General features: G+C 37.9%; 1 protein-coding gene across 8 annotated transcripts in view; it reads right to left on the bottom strand.

The window, feature by feature from the left end:
- Positions 1-16171, bottom strand: part of Ube3a (ubiquitin protein ligase E3A) — a 44742-nt gene extending 28571 nt beyond the window's left edge. The window contains exons 1-2 of one of the 8 annotated variants that reach the window (XM_076191929.1): positions 16087-16102; positions 14915-15046 (exon numbers count right to left, since the gene is read on the bottom strand). Coding sequence is in view for 5 of the 8 variants with exons in the window: in XM_076191923.1 (XP_076048038.1) it covers positions 9850-9983; positions 10119-10346 (362 nt within the window). In the remaining 3 variants the exon portion in view is untranslated. Of the gene's footprint in view, positions 1-9849; positions 9984-10118; positions 10362-14914; positions 15047-15259; positions 15492-15826 lie in introns of those variants that run through there. The other 7 variants (XM_076191928.1, XM_076191923.1, XM_076191924.1 and 4 more) reach the window with 7 other exon arrangements.
- Positions 16172-23746: the final 7575 nt, after the last annotated feature.

Raw genomic sequence — 23746 nt, 5'->3', positions numbered from 1 at the left:
TTACGACCTGTCTGTCGGAACCGATCTCGGTCGTAAGTCGACGACTACCTGTATTTGACTGTTACTACCAGACACCTATTGGACAAATTTTAATTTTACAGACTTCGTCCGGAATTTCACTGTTACTACCGGACACACTTTTTTGTCCGCTAAATCTAAAGTCCGCAAATTCGAGGGTTGAGTGTACTCCACTCCCCTCTGTCTTATTTTGGCACCTCCCTGCATCTTGTCCACTGCCCTGGGTCAGAAGCAGTGTTCCAAGACACACATCCACAGCAAGGCCGCTTCATTAATTCAGCAACCCTCCCCCCCTCTGTCCCCTCATGCAGAAAAGAAGACAGGGAGAAATCCCTTCAAGCTGTGTCTGTTTCTTAATAAAAATTTCTGTGGCTGCAATTCTGGATATTTTCCAATTATATTGTAATAATTGCATTGTGGTAACTAAGTAGATCAATTGGAAACAAAAGAAATGTGGTGATTGATTTGTGATGAAATAATGTGTCATACATCAGTATGTTATATACGTTCAGTATGAAGCCAGTGATGGGAGCTGGACATGTGCCATACATATAGGGAGTGAATGCTGTGTTACAAGGAAGTTTATCTAAACTTTAGCAAAGTATCTGACAAAGTGCCCCACCAGAGACTAGGCATTGTTTGAATGGATTTGAGCATGGATCAGTGACAGAAAACGGCAGGTCACCAGTAACAGAGTAAAATCCAAATGAGGGAATGTTACTGGTGGAGTTCCCCAAGGCTCAGTCCTGAGTCCCCTACTGTTCATCATGTACATATAAGATTTGGATAATGGGATTATTAATGATGTAAGTTTGCAGACAACACTAAAATAGGGCACCAAACCAGGTCAGATGCTGGGATACTTCAAGATCTTAACAAATAGTTCAAGTGGTCAATGAAATGGCATATGGACATCAATATCTCAAAGTGCAGCATGTCTAAAGAAGGTTACACAACCCAGAAAGCAGATTGGCTTAGATAATTTTTCAGGGAAAACTGAGTGCTAAAGAGACTTGAGAGTGTTAGCAGCTCCTGACCTTCATTCCAGGAAACAGTGCCTATGTAGACATCATGAGGTGCAAGTATATGAGGATGCCAGCATTGATGTTTTGATTATATATTTTTTTGTAGTTGTACATGAATTATCCTTGGATTCTGTGAACTGGTTTGATCACGTTTTCTGTGTTTATTACTACTCAGAGTGGAAGAGATTGAGTAATACAGCAGTGACTTTATATTATATAATGTGAGTAGTATGATACAAATTACATATGGCAGCCGATGCTGCATGCGAGAATTTGAGCCATACTGAAATGGTTAAGCATGTTAAGCCTTGTCCACTTTCTCTTATGTTTAGATTGTGTTGTTGAATGATATGGATGTATATGCTAAGAATCTTGTGTAAATGTGTGTGTGCATGTGGTATGAGGGTGTTGTTGATAAAGAGATGTGGTATGTATTTGTGTTCTGCTGTCCAGTTAGTGAGAAGTATAGCTGTGGATTTGGTTGGGGCTATTTTGAGTCTGTAGTGGGCCAGGTGTCGAGTGTGTCAAGGTATGGCTGTAGCATTACTGCAGCTTTGTGTTACAATGAGTCCATGTAATTGTTAAGTAGTCTACATAAGAAAAGATTTATATTTCTGGAGTGTGGAGCAAAGGCATATCATGTATGCATATATAAGTGTGGGGCATTCTAATATGAGGTATTCTGTGTGGTGGTTGCATATGAGATAAGTCCCTAATATCAAACATATATGATAATCAAATTGGGTATGGATGCACATATGGACAACTCCATATATTACCATAATCATATGTCTAATGGGAGACATTTATATATCTATATATCAAAATGGCTCTTCCCCTATAAGGGAGGTAGGCAGACAAGACATGCACATACCCCTACTCATCCCAGTCACATCCATCATCCATTTATTCCTGTTTCCCACCCATTGCCCAGGTAATAAGCAATGCAGCAAGACACAGCAGGGCCAGCTGCTTCATTTATAAAGTGATCCTCCCTCCTTATCTCCTGATGTGAAAATAGAAAGGCAAGGAGAAATCCCTTTAGGCTGAAACATGTACCTATGTACCTAATTGTAGTATACAGGAACGGAATAATGTACATTGGGTCCAGTCACCTATTCTCTAATTTTCCAACATACCTAAACTCAAATTCATGTATGGTTCCAACTTAATCTGTATCTTTGATTTCCAATTATCATATTTTTATTTGAATTTATGTATTGTTTGAGCTTGGGCTATATCACCTTCTAAGCTATTCCACATTTTATATATATATATATATGGATAACTGTATTTCTTCACATCTTTTAGACATGTGGTCTTTCTTAATTTACTTCCATAACCTCTTAAAGCCCTCCCATCTTTAATCAGGAGGTCTCTTCTATCAATGCAATCTATCACCTTTAATGACCTGGACACTAATCATGTCAATTATTTCTCTTTGATCTTTCAAAGTTGGCAGACCCAGTACATTTATTCTTTCCTCACATAGTTTATCTGCAAGCCTGGGAACAGTTTGGTTGCTGCCCTTGTATTCTCTCAATCTTGTTTATATCCTTCACTCTGTGTGGGGACCATACTACTGATGAATATTCCAGTCTTGGACATATCAGGGTTTTGACAAGTTTTTTTCATCATCTCTTCATCCATATAATGATATGCCATTTCAATCTTCTGCAGTAGTCCATATGTCTCACCCACAATCCAACTGGTATGTGTCAGGTGACAGGTTGTGTCTTTTATCAACACTCCTGTCTTTCTCCTCTTTTACTTTTGTAATGTGTTCGCTTCCCAAGGAACAGTTTAAGGATGGCCTTTTGTCACTACTGTCCTTTTCTAGTACTTTGCATTTTTTGGTATCAAACTTAATTTCCCATTCTTGGTTCCATGCAAAAATATTACCAAGATATTTTTGCAATATTCTAGTGTCCTCATTTTTCACTCATGATTTCTGCATCATTTGCAAACATGTTGGCATTGCTTGTTGTTCCTTCCATCATGTCATTAACATAGACAAGAAACATTATTGGTGCAAGCACTGAAGCCTGTAGAATTTTGCTCATTTTTGCTCCTGTACTACTGTTCTCATCTTTCCTTCAACAAGTCTTTAATCCATTCTAGTAGTTTGCCTCTCAGTCCTCCAACAAACTCCAATTTCCACACAAGTCAACTGTGAGGTACTTTATCAAATGCCTTCTCAAGTTGAGGTACACACAGTCCACTCACTCCTCTCTCTCTTGTTGCACATCAATTACTCAAGTAAAAGCTAAAAGGTTCAACAAACATGACTGTCCAGATCTGAAGCCAAAATGACTGTCTGTCAGAATGTTCATCTTTTCAAGATATTTGGTCCATCAATCTTTCAAAATCCTTTCACATAACTTCACTATTGTGTATTTACCTAGTTGTATCTTACGGGAAAGGGGAACTAAGCTCGTGGTGTCCTGTCTTTGTATCTCTACATATCCAGTTTGCTCTTAAATTCTTGTATTGTTTTTGTACAGTATTTTTTCATCCAATGTGTTCCATACATTACCCCTCTGTGGAGAAAGCCGTTCTTTCTCAGGTCCCTTCAATATCTGTCCTTTCCAAGTCCTCTAGTGTTTCTCCTATCCCAATTTAGCAAGTCTTCTCTGTCAAGAACTTCCATGTGTGTTTACCTAATTGTACAGTCAACCATCGATATATAAAACTAATTGGGGGGAATGCTTGGTCATTACAGCTGAAAGTTTGATATATATGAAGGTTGTATTATAAAGAACTTTGGGTTGATTTAGGAAATGGAAGTTTAGTGCACACTGTCCAACCAGAGTAGCAGCTACAGTAAACCCTTGATATATCAAATTAATTGGGGGGAAGGCTTGGTTGTTATAGCCAAAAGTACAAACATATTCAAATTTTCCAAGTTACTGCCATCCATTCCAAATCTTTTATCACATATACATTCCTAGTTAGTTAATCAGATGAATGGTAAGGTCTCACTAGGGTTGATACAGTAAAAATTCAGTGTAACTTGATTTAATATAGTGAGGGTTTATTGTACTATACAAGAAAAGAGCCAAACTCACTGGGTCCTGTGTGTGTATTTACCTAATTGTAATATACAAGGAGCAATGCTCATTGGGTCCATTCACCTATTCTCTGACTTTTGAACATACCTAGACTCAAATTCATGTACAGTTCTGACTTAATCTATATCTTCGATTTCCAATTATCGTATTAACATTTGGTCTCGTGTATTGTTTGAGCTTAGGCTATATCACCTAAGCTATTCCACATATTTATACATCTACCTAGTTATAGTATACAGGAAAAGGAGCAACAGTCGTTGGGTCCCATCTACTATTCTCTAATTATTTACCCTATCTAGACTCAAACAAGTGTATGGTTCCAACTTAATCTATATCCTTTATTTCCAATTATCACATTTAGATTTGAACTAGTGTATTGTTTGGGCTTGGCCTATATCACTTCCTAACCTATTCCAGGTATTTATGAATCATATAGAAAATTGCATTTCTTCACATCCTTCTGGCAAGTACAGTGGTAGTGCGCTTGTCCTTGTGTGACAGGATCAGCAGATTGAGCTCTGTCTGGGCCTGTGAGCTTAAGCCACTGGGGAGGTTACTGCCATGGCTGGGCACCCCTGTTCGGGGTTGAGGCTTCCCTCAGCTGATGTTCTAAGGAATGTCTTTGAAACTGATATCGGAACTGAAACCCAGCAACTTTAACTTTAACACATGGTCTTTCTTAATTTGCTTCCATGACCTCATAAAGCCCTCTCATCTTTAATCAGATCTCTTCTGTCAATGCAGTCTGTTCCCTTTAGTGACCTGAATACTAGAACCATATCACCTCTTTCTCTTTGCTCTTTCAAATTTGGCAGACCCAGTGCTTTTAGTCTTTCCTTGTATGGTTTCACTGGCAGGCTGAGGACCAGTTTGGTTATTGCACTTTTTATTCTCTTGATCTTGTTTATATCCTTCTATCTATGGGGACCATACTACTGACACACATTCCAGTCTTGGACAGATCAGGGTTTCGATGAGATTTTTCATCATCTCTTCATCCATATAATAAAACACCACTTTGATCTTATGCAACAGTCTGTATGTCTATCCCACAATCCCGCTGATATGTCTGTCAGGGGACAGATTGTCTTTAATCAACACTCCTAAGTCTTTCTCCTATTTTACTTTTGTAATGGGTTCACTTCCCAAAGAGTAGTTTAGGGATAGTCTTTTGCCACTACTGCCCATTTCCAGTACTTTGCATTTTTTGGTATTAAACTTAATTTCCCATTCTTGGCTCCATGCAAAAATAATGTCTAGATCTTTATGCAATATTCTAATATCCTCATTTTTCACTTCTCATGATTTTTGCATCATTTGCAAACTCAATGGCATAACTTGTTCCATCATGTCATTGACATAGACAAGAAACATTATTGGTGCAAGCACTGAATCTTGTGGAACTCTTGTTATTGCTCTCCATCTTGACATCTTATCCTTAATTACTGTCCTCATGCATCTTTCCTCCAAAAAATCTTCATCCATTCCAGTAGTTTGCCTCTCAGTCCTCCAAAATGCTCCAGTTTCCACACAAGTCCACTGCGAGGTATCTTATCAAATGCCTCTAAGTTGAGGTACACACAGTCCACCCACCCCTCTCTCTCTTGCAGTGCATCAATCACTCCTGAGTAAAAGCTTAAAAGGTTCAATACACATGACCTTCCAGATCTGAAGCCAAACTCATGTCAGAATGTTCATCTTTTCAAGATATTTGGTCCATGCATCTTTCACAATGCTTTGACATAATTTCATTTTTGTGTTGGTCTGATACCAGCCTATAATCTGTCACCTTATTTCAATCCTTGTGAACTGACACATTTGTTTTTTTCCAATCAAGCAGTGCAATACCTTCTTTCAATGAACATGTAATAAGACTGAGTTTTGTCCACTAGTTGTTCCCTACATTCTTTAGGAATCCAGTTTGATATCCAATCAGGTCCTGAAGCTTTTGCCACATCCAGTGATCCCGGGAGACTGACCACTTCACTTACTTCTATATTTATATATCCTAAATCTGGTGTTTTGCTCCCCTCACTTTCCTCCAAAAAAGTGCATTTTCATGAGGACCAAATGGAAATTTTCATTATTTCTGCGTGAGCTAAGGCTTCTTCAAAGGCATCATCATACATACATACAGGTAAACGTCGACTTACGATGGCCGGCGACTTACGATTGTTCGACTTTACGATGACGACGACGACGACGACGATATGATAATTTAACCCCTTCCATACGGTGCCGCACACGTAGGCGTCATGAGGAGCAAGTGGATTCGCGACTCTGCCATATCGGCGTCTTGATTATATTTATTGTAGTCGCCCCTGTGTTTTTACATTCTCTCAAATGTGCCCTAAATCCCATTCTCTGTAGTTTTCAAAATTCGCGGGTGAAAGAGAGAACGATCGATATAAGCGGTGACTATATTTTATGATGCGAGTATTATTACGTCACGTCGTACGGCTGGCATTGGCTGCTGCCCGCGAGATTTAAGTTCCGTTATAGTGTTTGAATATGGTAAAAAGGATAAAAATAATTAAATAAACTACTGTACATGTTTAATAGGCTATATTCAGTATCTCTGGTGGTTAATATACAGGTAGGCTAGGTACAGTGACCACGGAACAGAGTGGGGATCGACTTACGATGAGATCGTCTTACGATGGCTCTATCGAAACCTAATGCCATCGTAAGTCGACGTTTACCTGTACATATACCAAGGCTTTTTCCCCCTTACTAGGGAGGTAGCCAAAAAGGAAAAGGCATAAAATCATTCCCACCCATTCCATCCCCGAAAACACTCCACACCCATCCACCCTCCCTCACCATCCATTATTATAATGTGTGAGTATTTACCTAGTTGTATTTTACATGAAGGGGAGCTATGCTCGTGGTGTCCCGCCTTTGTATCTCACAGTGTCTAGTTTGCTCTTAAATTTATGAATGGTTTTTGCACACTATTTTTTCATCCAGTTTGTTCCAAGTGTCCACCACTCTATGTGGAACACTGTTCTTCAGATCTCTTCTATAACTGTTTTTCTGAGTTTCTTTCCATGTCCTGTTGTGTTTCTCTTGTCCCAATTTAGCAAGTCTTCTCTATTGAGTATTTCTGTGCCCTTCACAATTCTACAGATGGTCAGTAGGTCTCCTCTCCTTTTCTTTGCTCCACAGTCTGTAGCTCCAATTTATCCAGTCTCTCCTCATATGACAAGTTTGAAAGTGCAGGAGCCATTTTTTGTGGCTGTTCTCTGGATTATTTCAATTTTCTTTATATTCTTTTTGGTACTGGGTGACCACAATGTCGCCGCATATTTTAGTCTAGGCCTTATCAGTGTGACTAATATTTTTTCAATCATTTCTTTGTCCAAATATGTAAATGCCACTTTCATTGATCTTAGCAAGTTATAGGATTCTCTGACAATTTTGTTTATCAGAGGACAAGTCTTTGAGATAATTATTTCCAGACCTTTTTCAGATCCCACCTTCTTTACCTCCTTAGTTCTAATTTTATATTGTCCTGATATTCTATTTTTTCTTTTTCCAAACTCCATTATGCTACACTTCTTAATGTTGAAGTCCACTTCCCATTTCTGACTCCACTTCCGAACCTTCTTCTGGTCTTCTTGTAGTGATTCACAATCCATTTCAGTTTTTACTTTCCTCAACAATTTAACATCACCGGCAAAGCTCATATAACATTCCACATCATCATCTTTAGGGGCCGACTTCTTTCTTTAGATTAATGTCCTATCCTATAAATTCTTGTATTGTGTTTGCACACATTTTTTTCATCCAATTTGTTCCATATATCTATCACTCTGTATGGGCAGCTGTTCTTTTTCAGGTCTCTTCTGTAGTTACCCTTTTTTTAGTTTCATTTCATGTCCTCTTGTTTTTCCTCTGTCTCACTTTAATAAGTCCTCTCTATCAAGGAGTTCTTTTCCTTTCATAATTCTGTAGATGGTTAGTATGTCCCCTCGTTCCCTTCTTTGTTCCAGGGTCGGCAATTCCAGTTCGGCCAGTTTTTGTTCATATGTCAAGTTTGAAAGTGTTGGGGCCATTTTTGTCATTGCTCTTTGTATTCTTTCAATTTTCTTATATTCTTTTTTTGTACTAGGTGACCATATCAGTGATATTCCAGTTTTGGCCTTATCAGTGTTTGTAATATTTTCTTAATCATTTCCTTATCCAGGTATTTAAAGGCCATCTTCATTGATCTCAACAAATTGTATGTTTCTCCGACTTTTATTTGTACGTTTATCAGGCAACATGTCTTTGGTGATCCTTACTCCTTGGTCCCTTTCAGAATTTACTTTCTTTACTTCTTTTCCATCAATTTTATACTGTCCTGATATTCTATTCTTGATTTTCTCATGTTCAATTATACTGCACTCCTTAAAGTTGAATTCTACCTCCCATATCTTGCTCCACTCTGAGACTTTGTTCAAATCACTCTGTAATGAGTCACAATCTATTTCGGAGTTTATTCTCTTTAACCCCTTCACTCCGGGCCAAAATCTCGCGGGCAGCATTAGCTGCCAAATGTGCGATGTTGCGTCATAATACTCACATTACAAAAAATAAAGTAACCCGTATTGCTCGTTCTCTTTCACCCGTGAATTTTGATAACCATAGAAAATATGATGAAGCAAGTTTACAGAGTATGGGGGTCACGCAGGTACAACTACAATAAATATAATCAAGACACCGATATGGCAGCCTCGCGTACCCACTTGCTCCTCATGATGCCTACGTAGGCGTCACCGTATGAAAGGGGTTAATAACTTTGCATAATCCACAAAGCAGTTCATGTAACTTTTAATACCTTCATTCATGCTATTTACATATACAGCCAGTCCTCGCTTAAGAACGATCTCGTTTAGTGATGACTCGGAGTTACGACGGCTTCTTCTTCTAAAAAAAAATTGTCAAAAATATTCTTTTACTGCATTCGAATCTTCGTGCCTACAGAAACACATGCTATCTCCACTCATCAGTTGTAACCGTAACAAGCTGCTAGCGTGTCTATACTTAAATCTGCTCAAGTTTTTAGTGATTTCTAGTTAACAGTATACAACTTTATCCCTTCATGATGACTGGAAAATGAAAGAATACAAATTCTCCTACTGGATCCGGTGTTAAGAAGCAGAGGAAAGCCATCGACTTAGATATAAAAATGAAAGTCATTAACGAGCACAAGGGAGGTAAGAAAGTCCAAGCTATTGCTGACAGCCATGGCTTCTCACATTCAACTATCTCTACAATTCTAAGAACAAAAGTAGTATCAAAGAAATGGCAAAATTATCGACAGGATACAGCGCATTGTTAACTTGGAAGCGAAAAGGATTGGTGCATGAGATGGAGAAAATGCTTTCGGTGTGGATTGATGACAATATCGAGAAAAATATCCCTGTGAGTCTTGGTTTGATTCAAAGTAAGGCGCTGAGCATCTTCAACACCCTTAAGACACGTGAGTGTGAAGGATGCACTGAAACTTTCACAGCAAGCAAAGGATGGTTTCAACGATTTCTAACTCGATTCAGTTTGCATAATCGTGGAGTTTATGGTGAAGCTGCGAGTGCAGACGAAGAGGCAGGCAAATTATTTATTGAAGAGTTGGACAAGATAATCGAAGGAGGAGGCTATCTTCTGCTTTCACACAAGCGTTTCTGTGCACGCGACGAACGGACACACAGAAACGCATCAGCTATTTGTACACGCGTTCACGTTTCACTGACCAGCAGGTCCCTGCTGTTGGCCTGCGGTGAGCAATCCCGCCCGAACCTTCTTTTGAAGGATCCCATAGTGCAGGCCTCTTTTCTACTTCGGAAATCAACTCCTCAGTGTTGTGGTATGCCATCCTGCTACTCGTCTGAAAATGTTCTTCATTAATTAATATTAGTAGGCTACGTGATGCATGCATGCATGTATATCAACTGTGCTCAAATATCTATGCATATTTCCTATAAATCATGACTGTTATATCATACTCGAATGAACTACACACCAGAACAGGATGTGTAACGTACATCACCCAGCTGGAAGCGATGACTGATATGGCAGCGGGACCTGTGTGCGCGCATTCTAGAATGTTCGGGTGAAAGCTCTCATTGCCACTAGTAGCCAGCAAGGACGCGCGTGTCAGGAAAAACGGATGCGTTCTTGCTGGCACTGCGTTTATGCTGTGTTGCACGTCCGCAAACCATGTCGTGTGAAAGGTCCCACTGAACTCCATTGACAGTTAAAACGCGGCGCACCCAAACACGCGTACGGAAACGCTCGTGTGAAAGCAGCCTTAGCTGTATAACCTTACTGCATAGAAGCGACGCCCAGTTAGTTCTTTCATTGCACTTGTAGGCACATGACGTGCCCATGTATATTAGACGTTAAACCTAATAAATGATTGATGTGGTCCCCTCGAGTATCCCTGCACCTACAATCACAGTAAGATGGACAGTAAGTAAACAAACATACAAAATGTTTCCCTGAATAAAATAACCTAGCATGTAGCACTTTGTCACTTTGCCTACTTCCTAATCTTTGTTTATATGCTCATACATGTATGTCTCTCAATGGGTCCTCATTTAGCGACGAAATCGCTTAACGACGGGGTCTTCTGAAAGATACTCCATTGTTAAACGAGGACTGGCTGTATAGCAAACATTACCAAAGCTGGTACTGACCCCTGTGGGACACCACTACTCATTTATTCCCACTTTGAATATCTGTCTCTGAGAACTACTCTCATTTTTCTTCCATGTAGGAAGTCCTCCATCCAATTCAATAGTTTTCCATGTACTGGTATGCCTCCTATTGTTTCCAGATTATATAGCAATTTTCTGTGTGGTACCTTATCAAATGCCTTTTGTAGGTCCAGGAAGGCACAGTCTACCCAGCCATCCCTTTCTTGCAATATAACTAATTTTCATACCTAGAATAAAATTCGCGTACGGTTCCAACTTGATCTATGTCTCTGATTTAAACTTATCATATTTAGATATCAACTTGGGTATTGTTTGAGCTTGGGATATATCATCTTCTAAACTATTCCACATATATAGAAAGCTGTGTATGCGAGTGGGTGCGAGTCTATTTACCTAGTTGTATTTTACGGGAAGAGAGCTATGCTCATAGTGACCCACTTTTGTATCTTTCAGCATCCAGTCTGATCTTAAATTCTTGTATAGTTTTAATACTCACTGTTTCCCCATTCACTTTATTCCAGATATCCACCACTCTATGTGGGAACCTATTCTTTTTCAGTTCTCTTCTACAACTATCCTTTTTAAGATTCTTTTCATGTCCCATTTTCCTTTCCAGACAATGTGAGTGTGTGTGTGTGTGTGTGTATGCATGTTATGAAAGACGAGAGATTCTCTTTTGTTAATAATGTGAGCTTTTGTCATCCCCCTGGTCACCTGCAACAGACTTCAACTGACCACAATGATAAATGCCAATACACACAATGGCATGGGCATGTGGACATAACAGGCACAGATAAACTACATTCAATATGTATATACATAATTACGATTCACCACGAAAAAATAATTCACATAATCTAATGATAACATGTGAGCATTTAATACTTTTGGACTTCACCACTATCAAGCATATATATATCAATGAATTAAATGTACATAAATATGATTCACCATGAAAAAATAATTCACAATCTAATGATAACATGTTACCACTTGTAAGCATTTAACACTCTTGGACTTCACAAATATCAAGTATATATATATATATATATATATATATATATATATATATATATATATATATATATATATATATATATATATATATATATATATATATATATATATACACACACACACACACACCAATGAATTAACTGTACAAATTAAACTGTAAAACTTAAAAAAAAATCAATCAATCAATTTATAAAACAAAGAATTAAACTACTACTGCTTACATGTAATATGAGGCCTAATACAACAAGTTTTAACGTTGGGCAAAGTATGCCTCCTGCACTGTCAAATAGAGAAGGAATGTAAGGGTTGTTATGATGTGGACCAAGTCAGAGGAGGGAGGGGTCAGGTCAGGTAATGTGAGGTCAGGCAAGATAAACACACCCTGGGATCCATATTAGCCTGTTACCATTTCAGTAAAGACTACAGGGAGTGGTCTGGTTTAAAAAAAAAAATTATACGAAAAGGCACAGATTTTACTAAACTTTCATACTACCAAACTTAGAAAAAGGTAAAGTAATAAATATAAAATAAACAAAAGTATAGATTTTACACAATTTTTATACTGTACCAAACTTAGAAAAAGATAAAAATAATAAATATAAAATAAAATCTAAATGAATTATATCGAACCGTATCTTCCCCACTCTTTCAACTATACCATACTGGTAAGAAATCCTGGGCAACATATTGGTCTATATTATATTGAGTTACGATAGGTTATGCCCAACAAAATATATTGAGGTAGTTGTTGCTGTCCTGTCAGTCCCATTTTCATTTCCCGATGGTGACTAGCCCCTTTTCCCAATTAGAGGAAAAGGTTAAAAAAACAAAAACAAAAAAAGTCAAACTGGAAACTGCTATGCACACCCAACCCAAAGATAATGGTCTAACTTTGGGATTCCAGCAACTCTGGGCTCTATTTAACTTTACTTAGACAGGGTGACTTTCATCTATCATCTACTGACTGATAAGCAACCCTAACCTGTAAAACCAACCTGGGATAGTTGGACACTTATAGTCAGCCATGCACAATTGCTCAAAGTATGTGCCCCAGTGAGCTCCATCCATAATTGATGCTAGTTGCCCATCAGCTCACCAAGTCCCAGATTTGGATCAATTTCTTTGAGGCTTACCAAGATCTGATGTCATTCACTTCAAAATGATCCCCAGCATCCTCAATTATTCCTTCAACATACTTCTCCTTATCTCTCATCAAGAGCTCTAGTCCATTTAGTTTTATATCGGTCTGGGTCCCCTGCCAATCTGGCAGCATGACTCATCTGTATTTCATGCAATGCAACACTACTCCACAACCTTGGACACACTCTAATGCACTCCTTTGCAGATTTCACATTTGAATGTATCCCACAAGATCCTTAAAGGTACCAAGCATTTGAAATCAATTTGAGACTATCACTGCATACTCCTGAACACACACATAAACCTTGAGCTCCAGATAAATGGTAGTGGTGAGGAGCCTATACCAGGAGGGTGCATAGCTGCAGCCAAAGCCCTGTGAGCTTGGATTATTGGGGCAGGTAAGTCACTACTGGAGATCGAACAAGTGCAGGATTTGAACCCATAATTGGGCAAAAGTGAGACCAATATGCTTCCCCTACAGTAGTGACAGCATAAAACCTACACAGCCAATACCCCTTACATGAGGGAATGGGTTAGGAGCACTCCTACATCCCCGTATATCTACAACCGGATAATTAATGTCGTGCCTTAATATCTGTAATAATAAATGCCTCCTGCCTAGGTTGATTTATGGAATTTTTGGCTCGAAGGCCAAGCGCCGGAGCCGGTAGGCCATTCAGCACAACATCCTGCCTAGGGCCAACAATGGATTCCTGCATATGGTAGTGCTGCCAGATTAGCAGACAAAAATCTTCTCCCTCTACCCATTTTCAAAATCTCAACCCCCTCACCTCCATTTGAATGTGCTGCACTAAGGGGCCAGCACTCATCTTGACTGGACCCAGGATCTCTAACAATTTCAACTGTAATTCCTCCACTTTTAAACACAAGGAAAGCTCACAAGTTACAACAGGGGACTGCTTCCTTCCTCTTACTACTTTCACCGTGAAACATAACTATCCCACAATTATGTAAAGTTTCTTCCAATGGAATATGGAGATCTATGACAGGGCCTGAAAACTGTTTCCAGTCAAGTGTACCATTAGTGTTGTATACTATTGAATAGCTCTTGTTGCGAGAAAATTATGATAATACATTATTAATCATTCGCCTCAAGTTTCACCTAGTGGAAAACCCACAGCCTAACAGTGACTGGCAATGGTCCTTGAAACCTCCCACAGATCTCTCTTGGAAGGAACCTTACTGCTGTCTTTGTTATATTTGTGTGGGACTGTTATTATGTCACCAGCTCAAAGTGGTACAAAGAGGATAATCATTGGTTATCAGCTTCCCATGTGTGAAAAATTATAAGAAATATTGCTCAAAATGAAAGAAATAAGAGATATTGGACTCGGTTCAAAGATCAACGCGTCAGCCTCATCAGGGCTGCACAAGGAAATGACAAGTTTTGAAAAGGAGTAGCATTGCTGTCCATCTTGCAGGATTTCCACATGTGTGTACATGTTATTGGTCCCACAGATAATCAAGAAACTGCAAAATGACTGCCACAGTTACCACATTCATGGCAACTGCCTTCCTACAGGAATAACTGTCCCATCCTACATCATCTCTCATAAGCCTTTTTTAAAATTGTTTATAATTACATTCAAAAACCCATTTATACAATTGTCATATTCCTCAATCTTTTCTTCCAATATAAAAACTATAGAAATTAAAGCATTTTCAAGTCATTCAACCTCTGCCAGTCCAATTACTAAATAAATTTGTAATAATTATATAAATCCGTCCTTAGAAAAATATAAATAAATAAATAAAGTGAACATTATCAGGGATGTCCATCAAACAGTAAATTACTGTATACAAGAAATCAATACCACTGTTAGCATGTAATTTTACCAGTGGAAAAATACAAGTAATATCATAAGGGAACAAATAACCAAAAATTTTACTAATATTGCTACCTATATAGTTTCGTACTCACCTAATTTCCTAGTGATTTCATGTCGTAATCACCACAACAGTTGATATAGAATATATTGTGTTATGCTCTGTTTGAATAAGAACGATAGTCCAAGTTCCAACTACTCAATGTATCCATACCCTTCAAAACTATCTGCACCATAAAATACAAATTATTAATCCCAAAAACAACATAAATGTAAACATTACCAAATAATTGTAATTTCTTGTTGAAAAACACCTCCCACCAACAAGTAACGAACATCCTCCAGTATCTCAGCACATGTTCAAATCACCTTTCAATTAAAATATCTCAATCTTAAGTTATCAATACACAACTAATCAAAACACATGTCAATTACAATACCATGGCAATACTTGCAGTTTCCTTGTCCCAGCCATGTCAAAGCTCAATCACAATTCTTTACCACTATTTTCCTGATGCCCCGTTCTCAACTAGCCTTCGTTTCTCGTATTTTACGTTCTACCCAATAGTAAATCTATTTAAAGATTATTGGTGGGAAAACCCATTCAACATCCGAACAAATAAACTGCATGACTTGTAAATATTGAAGAGCACTGCCCACTCCATGGCGTTCATTTCTTGATACCACATTACCTGCACCCAAGCCCTACCGATGGGAGTATGCAAAATTTAAAACTCATTTGATCTCAACGAATGTTGTTAAAATATCCAATAAGCGTGCACAAACATTAAAATATTATTTCCAGCCGGACGTTGTCACTTCAATCACAAGCAGAGGTACGTCTACCCTTTAACCTGATCCAAACCTTCAAAGCTTCACATTTGAGCACGAATCAACCAAACAAAACATATCTTCTCTGAACACGATAAACAAAAATAAATCACAGGCGCTTACTGCCTATTAAACAATGAAAACATCATTGTGTTGCACTAATGAACTGAGATTACCTTGGAGTTATTTCGCCCCCACTTGCCTGAGGGCTTTCCTCGGGGCTGCTCATCAACACTGCTCTCTAACTAATTGCCCTACACAATTCATCTACTTTTTACACAAAATAATTTCTAAGAAATGAGCATACGCGCCTCAATAGTGCAGAGTCTTGCTGATACTGGACGCCATGTTACTTGTCGGTGGAACAATTGACAATTCAAATACACTTAATTTTGCGAGATTCATATTTCCCTTAGCATTTTATTTATACACTGACTTTGCAACATTTATTATTTTTATGGTTATTGCAAGTGTTTACTACAAAATTGAACCACACTCTGAGAACCATAATAAGAAACACTTTGTTAGAGCGAAATTTTTGCGCTGAAACATGTTTGGGAATGCAGAACTTTACCATTGGTTCTCTTTTCTTCGTCAAGTGAATTGCATTTCTCTTATCTTTATGTATCTACTAATTTCTAAAGTGTGGTTTATTTTCTAAAAATATGATGAATTACTGTGATACTTTTGTTATCAAAATAACAAAAAATACTTTATTGCCTAGCTGCATAAGATTCATGTATACAACTCGGACATACTTTTAAAGCAGATTTGTAGTATAACATACGAGAATTTATGTGATAGTAAGTATATTTTTATTTGACTGGTGACTTCAATTAATTTTCATTGTGTATAACTGCAATTAGCCCATGCACCCTATAAAACTGCAAAACTTTCGGATAATGTATTGGTGAAGAATAAACAATAATCACGGTTTCGGACAATGCAACTGCCAAAACTGCCTGGAAAATCTAATCAAACCTTCAGTCAATCCAATATCACATTATTCTGATGATTTTGAGGTAACATAAGTTGCCAGATATTTTATTGGTTTAAAATTGTTATCGCCGTATATTGTACAATGTAGTTTGTCGAGTTGATTACGTAATCACATTCTGAGTACTGGAAACTTCGAAAGTATTTCATCTCTGCATGATAGTACAAGTTTTAGTTCATTAGTGTCCAGTGATGTACATGTGTGTTTATAGGTGTAGCCAATTGATGTGTATTGGCGGGCATAATTATGATTTCCCCAAATTATTAACATCTACTGAAAAAGAAGAATGGAATTCTGTGAAACGAATATGAAGATTTTTTTTTAAGTGAAATGAAATGTGAAATGCGAAGCTAAGGGGTTTTTACACGGTCAAACATCTTGGCCTTCACGTTTGACAACACGGTGTTTGAGAGTATGTTTGAACATGTGAAAGGGGCAAACATGTTGGGCCAACGTGTTGGACGGATGTCTGATCTGGCTTGACTTTTGTGGGCGGAGCTTGCTCGTTCATGTTGTTACGAATCTCGCTCACATATCTGACTTAAGTATATGAAATGAGTTCCCAAGACCCCATGTCTTTGGGATAACTCAAATAGAAATTACAAAGCTGTCAGACTCGTAACACATAGTAAGAGTGATGGATGACTGAGTTCCCAAGACCCCATGTCTTTGGGTAACTTAAAAGAAATTTCAAGGCCGCCACTTGATTTGATAAAAATCAAGAAAAATGAAACGCACAGATAACGTTTAACACTATTCATTAAAGTTAATAGGATTACATGAAGGATTACAATCACTGAATATTCAAGTGAGTAAATAAGTTTACATTCAAATGAGTAAATAAGTTTCAAAACAGAAGATTCCCGCTCGAAAATTTTTAACGGGGGTGAAAGAAGATTAATTAATTAATTAATACTTTACCAACGAAAAACACTGTCTAAGTCACTACCATAAACATTTCACACCACTACATGAAACACTAGATGAAACACTAGCTGAGTTAATTATCTTACGACTAATACAGGGGGAGTACAGAGGACTTACTTCAACCGAATAATCCGCCCCGAGGCACACACCTTTACATCGTACCCTCTACTCTCAAACTGATTCTTTTGACGCTCAAGGCGCTCTGGTTCTCTGCAAAAACCCTCTGATTGGCCCATAGGAATTGCGTCTATGGAGGTTGAACCTCATTGGTCAATTAACTAGAACGTTCTCCTTCGTTCTAGGCTGAGTGTTAGAACAAATACTTCATTGAGTAGGTTTTTCTTCCCACGCGTCCTCCAGTACTCGTCCTGTAATCTGACACCCACGTTAATGGCGAGGCGCCGTTATCCAAGTAATAAAATATTCCCGTCTGACATATATGGGAATATATGTGACAATGTCCATGCATGAACGTCTGAACACGCATCTGCCACCAACCGTCGTACGTACTCAAATCTCGCAGAGGTAACATCTATAGCAGCTCCTTCAGTTAAAGACTTCCCGATTATTTCCAAAATGAATGATAAGTGTGCCGAGGACAAGGAGAGGGAAATTATGGTAGATTTCATTGACATATATAGGAAGCATATGGCATTGTGGAAGGTGAAATCGAAAGAATACTCTAATGGGAATTTAAGAAATAAAGGTATATATGAATTGCATGGAAAGCTAAAAGAACTCGACCCTCAGTGCACGCGGGATCATGTGATGAAAAAAATCAACTGTCTTCGTAGTTCCTTAAGAAGGCATGACAAGTTTCTGGTATAATCCTAGATAAGGTGCTAGTTGCGATGAGAGCTGAAAATCTCGAGTCTTGCAGAGATCTGTCCGTTGCTAAAAAAAAAAAAAAACCGCAATGTTGTGCTCAGCCGTTCATGAGGGACAATGGACTTTCTCATAACGGTGTCTTTACATGTAATGAACGAAGTGACCAAATTCAGAAGTTCATATGTTGATTCGTCTATGCGCATATAATTGCGCCAATCATCTGGGTGTAGGGTTGCCAACCGTCCTTTATTTCAAAGGACAGTCCTTTATTCAGCACTATTTATCCTTGTCCTTTATTGAGATTTGAAATGACACTAGTTGTCCTTTATTTTGAAATCGGTGTGACTGGTAGTTCAATCCTACTCTTGAGATGTGATGATTGCAAAAGCGTTTACTTCTTGTAAGAGTGCAGACTGTCAACTCCGCATTCTGCACAATACCAGACGCACAGAGCGGCAGACCGCAGTCCAGGGTGTAAAATTAACCTCATTTTATGTATAACTCAATTTTTCATTAAAAAAAAACACAAATTTTGGGAAAACCAGAAAATCGTAAAGTATGTTACTAAATATGAGAACCACCACCAAGAAAAAAGAAAAGGAAAATAATAGAGAAAGAAAGGAGGTGCCGTTGGACGTTTGGAAAGGCAATACTTCCGCCTATCAACTGAACTCACGAAGAACCAAAACAAATATGGCGTATTATACAACAATGTAATGATGACACCCTTTACAAAATCGAGCCGTAATGTGTTCTAAATACCAGAAGAGCAGTGAAATCTATGTGAGAAAACTTGTATTAGCAGTGCCAATATTTCATGTTAACAGATATTTGGAAAAACAGAAAAGATTTCGATGAAATTCAACAGTCGGTATATTATCAACATAAGCTTTGTAGGCCATTCATTATCCAAAGTTTCAGAAATTTGTAGAAGTAGTAGAACACTTGAAGCTAGAAGGAAAGCTTAGATTAAAGATGGATGAACTTCTTTTTGATGAAGTAGTATTATTCAAAGAAACTTCAACACTATCAAAAGCTCTGAACTCTTCATAAGCTCAACAATATCCAGAAAGTGGTATTTTGTTTTGAAATCTATGGACTTTAAATGTATCAATGTTTTCAAAATAGTTTCTTTTGTACAATCGATTCCTGGAACATCATCTTATTGTGAGAGAGTTTTTAGTTTAATGTCATCTAAATGGCGAGATGAAAGGAACTGATGCTCTGTTGAATTAAGAACGAACTTCTCATACATTTTAACATAAAAAATAGTTATTTGGAATTCGCTAAAAACAGCAAAGATGATACAAATTTTCTGAAGGCAGCAAAAAGCCAGGGCAAATATAGTTCTAAAGATTAGAATCCTTTGATCAAGGTAAAATAAATGTCTTCTCATTCTTGTTTTTATATTTTCATTTAGGTAAGAGAAATGTGATTTTGAACTGCATTTAATATAGGCATCTATTATGATCTATAGCCACTTAAATAAATATCAATAAAGATTTTATGTCCTTTATTGTAGCTTAACAGAGTTGGCAACCCTATCTGGGTGTAATTTCAGCTCCTTCATTAAGTTGGTATGAGAAATGTGGTCCTTTTTCAGTAACCAGTCCTTTGTCCGCTTTGAACGCTTCCTTTTCTTTTCGTTGAGGGCAATCACTATCCCAATTGCCATCACCTCGTCTTGAGTAAGGGACATGTTGCCCTCTTCTCTTCTTGGCACCGACTGAGGTTGTCTGTCTGTTTGGTCTAAACGTGTAACAACTCTTCAAGCATGTTGTGTTGGAGGTTTGATGAGCGAGTTGGCCAACACGTTTGATTGTGTAAAACCCCCTTTATATATAGCTAACATGTTTGATTGTGTAAAACTCCCTTTAGACTATGTTCAAAACAAATAAAATTACATCCTTCAGACAAATATTAAGTCATAGTAATTTTTATCGTATTATTTGAATTATGTTATTAGTCTGTTCCTTGGGAAAAAATAATTTGCGAGTTAGAAGAAATTATACATTGAGAAATCATAAAAACAATTAAGAAATTGCTACGTGATAAAAACAGAAAGATAGGAAATTGTGTTAAACAGGAAGCGAAAACGAATCCTAAGAAGTTTTGGAAGTATGTCAAGAGTAAACTGAAGACTACAACTAAAATTCCTGATCTTGAAGATGAAACTGAAATAAGAACCTGTACACAACCGATATAGAGAAAGCACAAACTTTTTTTTTTTTCCATCAGTCTTTACTAGGGAAAGTGACATTGATGATCTGACCTTTGAGGAGCGAGTTCCAGAAATTAACCAGCTCAACCAAGTTGAGGTGTCGCAGGAAGTAGTGCTGCAACACCTGACAAACCTGAAAACTGACAAGTCACCAGGACCTCTAAGGCTCTATTTATTATTTATAACAACACTCTCCAGACTGGCAGAATACCAATGGACTGGAAGACAGCCAGTCTAAATGCAGTTTTTAAAAAGGGTAATAAAAGAAGAATCGAAAACTACAAACCAATAAGTCTCACATGCATCACTTGTAAATATAAGACAAGATAATCAGATCAAATATACTTAATCATATGAAGGAGAATAATCTGCTAAGCAATAAACAATACGGACGTATTGAAGTGCGTTCCACATCTACAGGTGCTTGATATCTGGACATCAACTCTAGAAAGCGGTAACAGTGTGGATGTGATGTATCTAGACTTATAAAAGCATTTGATACAGTCCCCAACAACAGACTGTCGACCAAAATAAAAATGTATTAAATAACTGGACAAATATACAGATGGCTCGAGAAATTCTTTCGTGGAAGAAAGCAGAGTTATTGCTGATGGAGAAGAGTCTGAATGGCAAGTGTTAAGTGGGATACCACAGGGAATTGTTTTAGAAGCAGCGCTTTTCATCATCTACATCAGTGACTTACCAGATGCTATAAAATCTTATGTTTATCTATTTGCTGATGATGCTAAACTGTTCAGAACTATATCAGGTCCAGATGACTAACACAATCCAAGAAAACATAAAACGCCTCTATAAATGGCCTGATAAGTAGCTGCTAAAATCACATACAAGTAAATGTAAAATAATTCATTTAAGTGGGTATCAGGCTGATAACAATTATGATCACACATATAGCACGTATAACAGTTCAGAAGGCACAATTCAAGCGGAATCAAAATATACACAAGAAGACCAAGAACAAGTATTAGTGGACAATAAATTGAAGTTTGAAGGCCATATACAATGCAACGTTAAACAAAGCCAATCAAATTATGGGTGTCAACCGTAGGACTTTTGAGCACATGGATTTAAAAGTGTTTCGTTCACTGTTTACAGCTATGGTAAGACCCATTTGGAATATGCCCAAGCAGTCTGGAGCCCTTTTAGGAAGAAATATATTACAGCCATAGAAAATGTCCAAAGAAGAGCAACAAAGATGATTCCTGGTCTAAAGAACCTAACATACGAGGAAAGATTGAAAAAAAAATAGACTTCCATCATTAGTTTACAGGGGAGATATGATAGAGGCATATAAGATGATACATGGCAAATATGAGGCACCACTTTTGATGACTAGGGAACAAGTAACCAGGGGGCACGATTACAAGCTGTACAAGTGGAGAACCAAAGAAATGTTGCGAAAGAACTATCTTACATATAGGATTGTGGACGTCTGGAACAGCCTGCCTACTCATGTTGTAAATGCTCCTACTAAGGCTTCCTTCGAACGTCGTTTAGACAAGCACTGGGATGGACAAGATGTCAATTTCAATTTTAAGGCAACTCTCAATGTCACCAGAAAAAAATATCAACAAGGATTTGGATATAGAGGCCTGCCTGCGTCCAGTAACAACACAAATAAACAAAAGTAAGTAGTAACAGAAAGTTATTTTAAGTGAGTATGCGACTAAATGTAGGGTGTTTGTGAATTTTCGTCTCTCCTGTTTGCACAGCAATATATATATATATATATTATATATATATATATATATATATACAGAGACAAAACAGAATTGAATAGACACAAAGAGAAATCGTTTAATTTATTAAACAAGCAACGGATACAATTAAAGTGCTTATAAATGGTCACAGCGTGAATAACTAATATTTGGTTGACACCCCACCCCCCTTTTTCAATGGAAGGACCCTTCTAGGCATGATAATGATTAGTTCCTGAATATCATCTTAAGGGGTTTCTTGCCATGTTTCCCGTAGTAATCCTAAGAGTTCGAGCTTTGAAGATGGCTTTCTGTTCTTTTTGCGAAGTTGTCAGTCTAATATACCCCAGAGGTGTTAAATAGGGTTCATATCCGGGGACTAACCTGGCCATGGAAGTTTCCTGATCCCATTTTGGCTCAACCAATTCTGTGTTGCTTGAGCAGTGTGACAAGGAGCTCCATTTTCCATAAGTAGGAAGACATCTTTACTCATTCTACCACTGGAGAATATTAGAATGAGTCCTTCCTTTAATATTGAAACATATTTGCCTGAATCGATGTTTCCTCGACACTTCACAAGCTCTGATCGACCATCACTCCAAATTGCACCCCACACCATTATTGAAATGCCCCCATGTTTCACTGTTGGCTGCAGTCTTTTGAGGTCAAACTCTTGACTACAGAGTCTCCAAATCCACACTCTTCCACTGTCAGATAATAATGCGAATTGTGACTCATCAGAGAAAATGACAGTGTTCCAAAAGGCCACAGGTCTCTCCACCATCTCAACAGCCCAATCCTTTCTGCGCTTGGTATTGGCTGGACGAAGGAGGGGTTTCCTTCTTGCAGCTCTGTCATAGTAACCCAGCTTGTGGAGATAACTGACAGCTGTTATGGGACTGACATCAGCTTGTGCTGCTATGTCAGAGGCCTTGCGACGTGGATACTCTTCGATATTTCTCTTGACAAGACGCAAGGTTCATTTTGAGGGCCCGGGACGACCTGAATGAGGTTTTGTGCCCTTCTTGCCCTCTCTGGTGAATTGTATGATCATTCTATTAACAGTAGAAAGGGGTATTGACATATTTTTAGATATTTTGCGTTGACTAAGTCCACCTTCATTTGACCCACAATACGGCCTCGCTGAAATTCAGATAGGGCTACTGCTCCTTTGATTCGTGGCCTGCTTGATTAATCTTGTATGTAATCTGAAACATAAATCTAGGTAAATATAACATATTAGGTAAATTTGAATAGCAGTGAGCATTAGATATGAGCAGAAATGCATTTTTCTTGGTGTCTATCCAATTCTGTCATGTCTGTATATTATATACCTGTATATATATATATATATATATATATATATATATATATATATATATATATATATGGACTATATATATAT

Source organism: Oratosquilla oratoria, chromosome 10 (assembly GCF_046742065.1).
Source record: "Oratosquilla oratoria isolate Oo_2021 chromosome 10, ASM4674206v1, whole genome shotgun sequence".
In the NCBI taxonomy this organism is placed as follows: Eukaryota; Metazoa; Arthropoda; class Malacostraca; order Stomatopoda; family Squillidae; genus Oratosquilla; species Oratosquilla oratoria.
Note: the sequence above shows the minus strand (reverse complement) of the source record. Positions and strands in the feature narration are given on the sequence as shown.